The sequence below is a fragment of the Mus caroli genome, chromosome 19 (assembly GCF_900094665.2).
Source record: "Mus caroli chromosome 19, CAROLI_EIJ_v1.1, whole genome shotgun sequence".
NCBI classification, from domain to species: Eukaryota; Metazoa; Chordata; class Mammalia; order Rodentia; family Muridae; genus Mus; species Mus caroli.
The window spans coordinates 30,888,062-30,896,782 of record NC_034588.1 but is presented as its reverse complement, the minus strand read 5'-3'; the positions used below and the strand labels follow the sequence as shown (position 1 = coordinate 30,896,782).

General features: G+C 39.4%; 1 protein-coding gene across 2 annotated transcripts in view; it reads right to left on the bottom strand.

Moving 5' to 3' along the window:
* Window positions 1-8,721, bottom strand: part of Fas (Fas cell surface death receptor) — a 35,089-nt gene that overhangs the window by 4,553 nt on the left and 21,815 nt on the right. For both annotated transcript variants that reach the window (XM_021151977.1, XM_029472879.1), the window contains exons 3-8: window positions 8,425-8,562; window positions 7,275-7,383; window positions 5,291-5,352; window positions 5,083-5,136; window positions 4,533-4,612; window positions 3,237-3,261 (exon numbers count right to left, since the gene is read on the bottom strand). In XM_021151977.1, the coding sequence (XP_021007636.1) occupies window positions 3,237-3,261; window positions 4,533-4,612; window positions 5,083-5,136; window positions 5,291-5,352; window positions 7,275-7,383; window positions 8,425-8,562 (468 nt within the window). The remainder of the gene's footprint in view (window positions 1-3,236; window positions 3,262-4,532; window positions 4,613-5,082; window positions 5,137-5,290; window positions 5,353-7,274; window positions 7,384-8,424; window positions 8,563-8,721) is intronic.

Genomic DNA, 8,721 nt, shown 5'->3' with positions numbered 1-8,721 from the left:
AGAAACCAAGATATTCCATGACACAACCAAATTTACACAATATCTTTCCACAAATCCAGCCCTACAAAGGATAATAGATGGAAAACTTCAACACAAAGAAAGAATCTATACCCAAGAAAAAGCAGGAAAGTAATCTTCTTTAAACAAACCCAAAAGAAGATAGCCACACAAACATAAAAATAACTTTAAAAAATAACAGGAAGCCACAATCACTATTCCTTAATATCTCTTAACATCAATGGACTCAATTCTCCAAAAAAAAGACATAAACTAACAGACTGGATACATAAACAGGATCCAGCATTTTCCTGCATACAGGAAACACATCTCAGTGTCAAAGGCAGACACTACCTCAGAGTAAATGTCCAAATGAATGGTCCCAAGAAACAAGCTGAAATAGCCATTCTAATAACAAATAAAATCAACTTTCAGCCAAAAGTTACCAAAAAGGATAAGGAAGGACACTTCATACTCATCAAAGGAAAAATCTACCAAGACGAACTCTCAATTCTGAACATCTAAGCTCCAAATACAAGGGCACCCACATTCATAAAAGAAACTTTACTTAAGCACAAAACACTCATTGCACCTCCCACAAGAATAGTGGGAGACTTCAATATCCACTCTCATCAATGGACAGATGAAGGAAACACAAACTAAAAAGAGACACAGTGAAACTAACTGAAGTTGTGGACCAAATGGATTTGACAGGTATGTATAGAAAATTTCATCCTAAACAAAAGAATATACCTTTTTCTCAGAACCTCATGGTACCTTCTCCAAAACTGACAATATAATCGGTCACAGAACAGATACAAGAAGATTGAAATAATCCCATGCATCCTATCAGATCACCATGGACAATGGAAGTCTTCAATAGCAACAAAAAACCAAACCAAACCAAAACAAAACAAAAAAATCAAAGCAAAAACCAGAAAGCCAGCATACACATGGAAGCTGAACAATGATTCCCTACTCAATGATAACTTGGCCATGGAAGAAATAAAGAAAGAAATTAAACTTTTTAGAATTTAATGAAATGAGAGCACAACATACCAAACTTATGGGATATAATGAAAGCAGTGCTAAGAGGGAAACTCATAGCTCTGAGTGCCTCCAAAAAGAAACTGGAGAGATCGTACACTACCAGTTTAACAGCACACCTGAAAGCTCTAGAAGAAAAAGTAGCAAATACACCCTAAAGGAGTAGATGGCAGGAAATAATCAAACTCAAGGCTGAAATCAAGCAAAAGAGGAGTTGGTTCTTTGAGAAAATCAACAAGATAGATAAACCCTTAGCCAGACTAACCAGAGGGCACAGAGACAGTATCCAAATGAACAAAAATCAGAAATGAAAAGGAAGATATAACAACAGAAACTGAACAAGTTCAAAAAATCATCAGATCCTACTACAAAATCCTATATTCAACAAAACTGGAAAATCTGGATGAAATGGACAATTTCTAGACAGATGCCAGGTGTCAAAATTAAATCAGGATCAGATAAACCACCTAAACCGTCCCATAACCCCTAAAGAAATAGCAGCAGTCATTAAAAGTCTCCCAATGAAAAGAAACCCAGGACCAGATGGGTTTAGTATAGAATGGTATCAGAACTTCAAAGAAGACCTAATATCAGTACTTTTCAAACTATTCCACAAAATAGAAACAGAAGGAACACTACCCAATTCATTCTATGAAGCCACAGTTACACTGCGCATTCTCCCTTGGAGATGGAATGGTTTCTGTATAATTAGGATCTTGTCAGTTTCCTTTCATAGAGGACTTCATAAGAAATTTTTTTTCTACTTCTATCGTGTTTAATGTTCCAAATAGATTTTGAAAATTGGTTGAGTACATATTACTTTTAATTTCAGAAGTTATCATGTATATTTAAGAGGCATTTAACTATTTTAAATTACCTTGATGACTTAAAAAACCATCATATTGCACATTTAAATAGTTTCCATTATATCTCATTTTTTAAAAATGTACACAAATTCATGTAAAACTAAACTTTCCCCAAATCTGAATTCAAATGCAAGCATAACATAGGTCCAGGCATACATGCACACATAACTACAAAAGCAGATATATGCAGATGTGTTTAAAGTTTAGTACTGACAGTGTGCACAGTCACTAATTATAGTAAGAAGTGAAATTTCATGTCACATTATACTAGTGCATCTTTTGAAGTTTGTATACTGATCATGTATTTTCTATTTTAAATAAGGAATAAAAGTGAGTTGTAAAATAGAAATGAACAGACTAACACATTGTACGAATGGAACCTTGTTCTTTTGCTTCTATTACCTCACAGTTCAATTAATTTGGACAATTGTTAACAGGTTTTTTATTTTAGTTCTCTCCCTCTCTCTCCTTCCTCCCCTCCTCTCCTCACCTCTTTCTTTCTCCCTCCCTTCCCCCCCCCACTGTGTGTGTATGTGTGTGCATGCTTGTGTTTTGTCTGAATGTATACATGTGCCATATGTGTGCATGGTGCCCATAGAATCAAAATAAGGAGTCTCATCCCTTAGAACTGAAGTTACAAATGGTAGTGAGACACTATGAGGATGTTGGGAATCAAATCCAGGTCTCCTACAAGAGTAGCAAATGCTCTTAATTGCGGAACTGTCTATATACTTTCAATGTGGAGAACATGTTAAATTACCTAATTTTATATACAGAGGATTATAGAGAGACTTCTGATGTTTGGAACAAGCGTTCCTTAATTAAATAAAAAATGTGTTCATTCTAAAAAAAAAAAAATGAAATGAAATCAGAAGCTTAAAAAAAAGATCACCTCTAATGCCCCCTAGAGACTTGATGAGCAAACCCACAAACCTTAAAGGTCAGTTCATCCCTATGTCTGAGTCACAGGTCAAGGGACAGGACAGAACAGAATTGGACATGTTGTTGCAGAGATGAGGATGTATAGAGTTTATGGTTCCATTTGATCGGATTCCAAGGGGTCCTGTGACACAGCTAACTGATTATGAAAATGTTTTTCTTGAACCTCTAATAATATTCTGTTTCATCGCTTCTTAGTATATTTTAAATTAAGACTGCTATTAACTTAAGCTTTTGATAGAACTGACAGTTCACATAACAGTAAAGCCTAAAGTGTCACTGAAATTCAAACATTATTTCACTCTAAAATCTTAGAGCCTGTTCCGACTTATGCTTATTCTGATAAAGAAAGCTACTTCTGTGAAATAAAATAATAGAAAGACTTACTTGAGGCATTCATTGGTATGGTTTCCTGGGAAGAAAAGAGCAGAGGCAAAGAGAAAAAACATACATGCATGTCATTTAATTTTTTCTAAATTCAGAAGGAAATATCATACAATTGCCTGAGATTATGACCACACACACACACATACAAAGAAACTAGCCTTTGTGGTTAAGATGAGCTCTTTCAGTCATTCAATTTTGATTCTGAAAGGTTCCACCCTCCTGTGTTAGATACAATGTAGCAATAGCTCCCACCAGCTGGAAAGAGCCATACATGGCCATTAGGTGGAGTTTGTTTGTTTGTTTGTTTGTTTGTTTTCGAGACAGGTTTTCTCTGTATAGCCTTGGCTGTTCTGGAACTCACTCTGTAAACCAGGCTGGCCTCGAATTCAGAAATCCGTCTGTCTCTGCCTCCCATGTGCTGGATTTTAAGAGCAAAATCTTTGCTGGGGGTTGGAAATCCGAGTCCCGTGCTTTAGCCAATGGCATTTCCACAAAACAGGGAACTTTGCACATCCCTGCCCAGCTCACACTGGTAGGTTTCCATGCCCCTTCATTGCTCCCTACAGTATTTATGTAAAACCTTATAAGGATTTATTTCATTCTCGTAAGTATCTCTTGTAAGCTTGCCTTCAGAAGCCCACTCCCCTGTTTTGAGAAACCAATGCAAACAACCCAACTATACCTGGGATTCACGCACAATCATAAACTTTAATGCACGGCTTTAATCTTAAACTGTGCTCCTTAATCATGTCCCCCGCCCGTGATGACACATGTGTGCATGGGTGCTGTGATAATTCAGTCTAGCATCATTCCCTGGAAGCAGCGGGTAGGCTGACAGCAACCTTGATAAATAAGTCATTGTAAATGCTGAAGGCAACATATGAATACTGGTTGATTAAATCTGCTGGTGACTCTGAGTGCTCATCTGGGTCAGCAGGAGTCAGAAAACAACTGCTTCCCCTATTAAACTCTGGTAAGAGTCTTTAACAAGTTCCATTATCTTTTCCAATACCATGCTTTATTGTGCAGCTCAGTAGAGAGTGGGGATGGTCTTATATTTGAGAAAGAAATGTACAGGTCAGATCCAGTTCCATCTAGACCCAAATGACTATAGGAGACAGACCCTTTTTTGTGTAGCACCCCACAAAACTTAGTAATAAATTAGCTTTGGTGTGTTAATTCAAATGTTCTTCTAACATGGGCATGGAGGGACTCGCATTTGTTTTAAAGAAAGTGCTAATTGCATTTGTCTTAAATAAAGTGCTAATTGGTTGTTGTATGCATTTGCATACTCACATGACTGGAGAATCTAGATTCAGGGTCATCCTGTCTCCTTTTCCAGCACTTTCTTTTCCGGCACTTTCGATATATAAATACTGAAAGATCGAAGAGATTTCTGTCAGACTCAAATGCCATTCTTAGGAAATCCTCACACTAAGAGAGCTGAGGTGACAAGACAGTTTCTTGTTCCAGCAACACAGGGAGAGACTAGAAGATTCTGAGTCACTGAAAGTTGGTGTATCTTATCATTGCTGTGCTTCGAGATGGTTTTTCAGAATAACTCCAATGATATCCAGCTTTCCCTTAACTACTGATATTATTAAGTAATCTTTGAAGGAAACACGTTGTCATAGATTTTAAATTAAAGACACAAAATAAGAAGGAGTGATTTTTTTAAAGTAATAACTTAAAGTAAATAGGTTGTAGAGTAAGGACAGGCACAGAGAAGGCCAGGTTTACTGGCTGTCATTATAACAGCCACCTGGCTTTCTGGGATTTCTCAATGGGCACAGTGGCTACTTCTCAGGTCACTTTAATCTACATTTTGAACAAACTTAGGACTTACCAAGTGGTATTAACAAAACAAGGATGGTCAACAACCATAGGTGATTTCTGGAACCTGCGAATATTGGATATTTTGTATGAAATTAAGTAATTTTTTTAGACAAGGCAGATCTTTGTTCTCTCAATCAATAATAAACCAATGATCTTTTTATTCTGGCATGTGAGGAAGGAAATGGGAAAGGAATGTAGTCATAAAACCAAGTGATTACTTTGTTTCCTGCATTTTGTATTGCTGGTTGCTGTGCACGGCTCAAGGGTTCCATGTTCACACCTAGGGGGAGAAGGAAAAAGAAACTCAGAAGGCCTGAGTAGATTCCTTCCCCATTTTCCCAATGTACATTACAGATTAGGGATACTTTTATCTGTCCTCTCATTCCCCCATTTGTGTCTTTTCAGATATTTCTAGATCGCCATCTAAAATTCACACAAACTAAGGAGTGTGACTGAGTGGTTGAAAATCTTAAATCTAGTTTAAGACATAGGGGCTAGAGAAATGGCTCAGTGGTTAGGGGCGTTGGCTGCCCATGAAGAAGAAGGTGTAGTTCCCAGAACACACACCTAACAGCCCACGGCCTTCTGTAACTCCCACTCCAGGGCATCCAGCAGCATCTTCTGGCCCTCCTCAGCACCACAGTCACATGCATATCGCTGGGCCCCATATTTAAAAACTAAATTGGTGACACATTGAGTTCTTAAGATATAAGAGCTAAAAATAAGCTATTTTTAAAAAATAACTTATCAAGAACAATTTCCAAAAAATGTTTTAAAAACCCTTAAAACTGCCTGCTGGTAGCCACCAACTAAGATGCTGCCCAGGGCCCCAGCAGGCAGTGCTCAGGACAGTGAAGAGGCACTTGGGGGGGTTTCTTCAGCTAACTAACCTCTGCAGGTTCACAACCTACCTTTTCCTGAAACCTAAACAGGCAAGGGTGGGAAAGCAGTTGACCTGCAGGAGCCTGAATCTGAAATCTCACCAACAGCACAGAGATAATTACGCTATCTACCTCAAAGAGTGCCAGTGAGAAGAAAATTAAATCGTGATTATAAAGTATATGGAGCTTATATTGTGTTATTGCTGAACGCAATTAGCTACTTCCCCACAATCTATACCTTGACTCTCATCACTCTCAGACACTTGGGGCTGGTGAGGGAGGCAACACAAATGCTTTTCCCAATAGTAAAATATAAAGCAGCATGTCTCTAATACAGCTAGCATTAATACATTTAGTATTAGATGAACAGCCAGAAGGCTCTGAAGGTGAGTTACAGGTTTAAGGAATGCCAAGGAAATAGCCATTATAAACATTTTGTACAATGTCAGCCTCTTACAAAACAAAAGCTACTTTTCTTCCAGTGCTGGGAATCGAACCCGAGACTCCTGGAGCATGCCGGACAAGTGATCTACCATTACCATGTACCTACCCATTAGCAAAAGCTGTGTTTGCAAAATGTATTACCTAGTGTGGGTCTCCAGAGAAATGTGGCAGGTGCGCGGAGTTCATTAAAGATTCTTTGCATTTCGTGAGTGAGAAAACTGAAGTCCAGACAGAGTAAGCGATCTGCTCAAACTAGCTCAATTAATCAGCAGACAAGTGGGCTGTACATCCAGACTTTCCAGATTGGAGTCAAAAGTGAACCCCTGTGCATCAAGGCAAAGTCCTTATCCAGCTCCTTCCAAGGCTTTTCTACCCTCCAGCAGATACGGGAGTTTCTTATGCCTCTTAAAGCTGTGGTTCTCTGCCTGAACACACTTCCTACCCACTTGTAGCTGCTGATGCATTTTCCTGCCTCCTCCAGACTCTCACCTTTCAGAGTCAAAAGGACTTCCTGCATAGCTTGCACCAATCCGAGCAAAAATGTCTTATGCATGCCAGACACCATAAGGAGCTGACATGCAATAAGCATTGATTGCTTCGCCCACCCCCACCCCCCAACTTGGCTGTCTTTGCCCTAGAACCAAAACCTTGATGACAGTCACGTGTCTCCCATCACAACTGTAAGCGGCTAGCAACATCCCTTGAACCAGATGGCTTTGGTAAAAGAGCTCAGTGGCGTTCGGTGCCAACTGAGCAAAAGGAGGACAGACAAGAACAGAACTCAGTCCCGAACTCTCATGCAGTGTGGCTCTACTCTCGGAAGGCGGGATGTTCCATCTCATAGCTAGTGTCTTAAGCACTGAATGTTAAAACTTACGAGGCGCAGGGAACACAGTGTTCACAGCCAGAAGAATCGCAGTAGAAGTCTGGTTTGCACTTGCACTTGGTATTCTGGGTCAGGGTGCAGTTTGTTTCCACTTCTAAACCTGGAAAGCCAGTTTAAAAAGTTTTAATTGTAGTAGCTAGTTAACAATAAGTGATGAAAAATGGCCAGGGATGGCATAGTTTTTTGTCTTTTATTTAGATATAGCTATTACACCATCACACTTTTAGGAACAATGTTTACTAACCAAAAGGAAGTACCAACTTGAAAAAGAGCCGTTGATAAATAGATAATCCAGAAGGCCAGACACTGTGTACCATTGCTTAGATGGCAACGCCATGCCTTTAATAGAAAGCCTTGCAACTTAAATACATGGCCTGGAAACCATCGCATCATCATCATCATCATCATCATCATGCTGTTTCATGATAAGCCTGAACTAGGCTTTATCAGACAAATGTTCAGGCCACACTTGGAGATTCTGACTTAATTGTGAGCTGAGATCTAAGCATTAGTATTTCAACAGCTCCTGATGCAGGTTTAATGTATAGCCAGGGTTCTGCATCGATTCTTTATAGGCTAATGTAAAAACCCTATGCCTTAAAAAGAGAGAGAGAGAGAGAAGAGAGAGAAAGAGCTTTAAAATTTGATACCCAGAGTTTTCTTGATGTCAAACCTAAGTACAACTGCTTCTGTCATTTCTTAAAATCCATCCTGGCCTTGAGAAGAAATTGAAATAGCTACAAAAAGCCAGGTCCCCAAATAGAATGATGATAGATGGGATCCCCAAAGATGAAGGGACATCCTTCCCACACCTTGGGTTTCTTTGTTAGGCCATGAACAAGAACTACAGACAAGTTTTAATAGAAGTAGAGGGGGAAAGATTTCTATGGGTGGCTTGGATTGTGGCTGGTGTATCTCTCTTCATCGAGTTATTTAGTCCTTTGCTTCCATTTGGAAGAATCACTGCGAAGGCCTTTAGAATCTATTACCACCTTACAAGATAGCTCCACATTACCCAGCTAGCCTCATTCTGCTCCTTCCTGTATGTCAGCATGGACCAGGGTAAGTGCCAATCTCAAACTGCATGGTTCTATATGGAGGCTCAGGATTGGCCTCTCTAAATTGCATTGTAGATACATACCATGCTCTTCATCACAGAGTGTGCATCTTCTGCATTTATCAGCATAATGTTTCTTGTCCATGTAATCCCTCCCTTCTGTGCATGGGGCACAGGTTGGTGTACTCCCATCCATTGTGCAGTCCTTAACTTTTCGTTCACCTGTCATGAAAAAAATAAATAAGTAAAGAAAGGAAGGAAGGAAGGAAATTAGGAAGAAAGAGAGGAAGGAGGGATGGAGGGATGGAGGGAAGAAGGAAGGAAGGAAGGAAGGAAGGAAGGAAGGAAGGAAGGAAGGAAGGAAAGAAGGAAGGAAGGAAG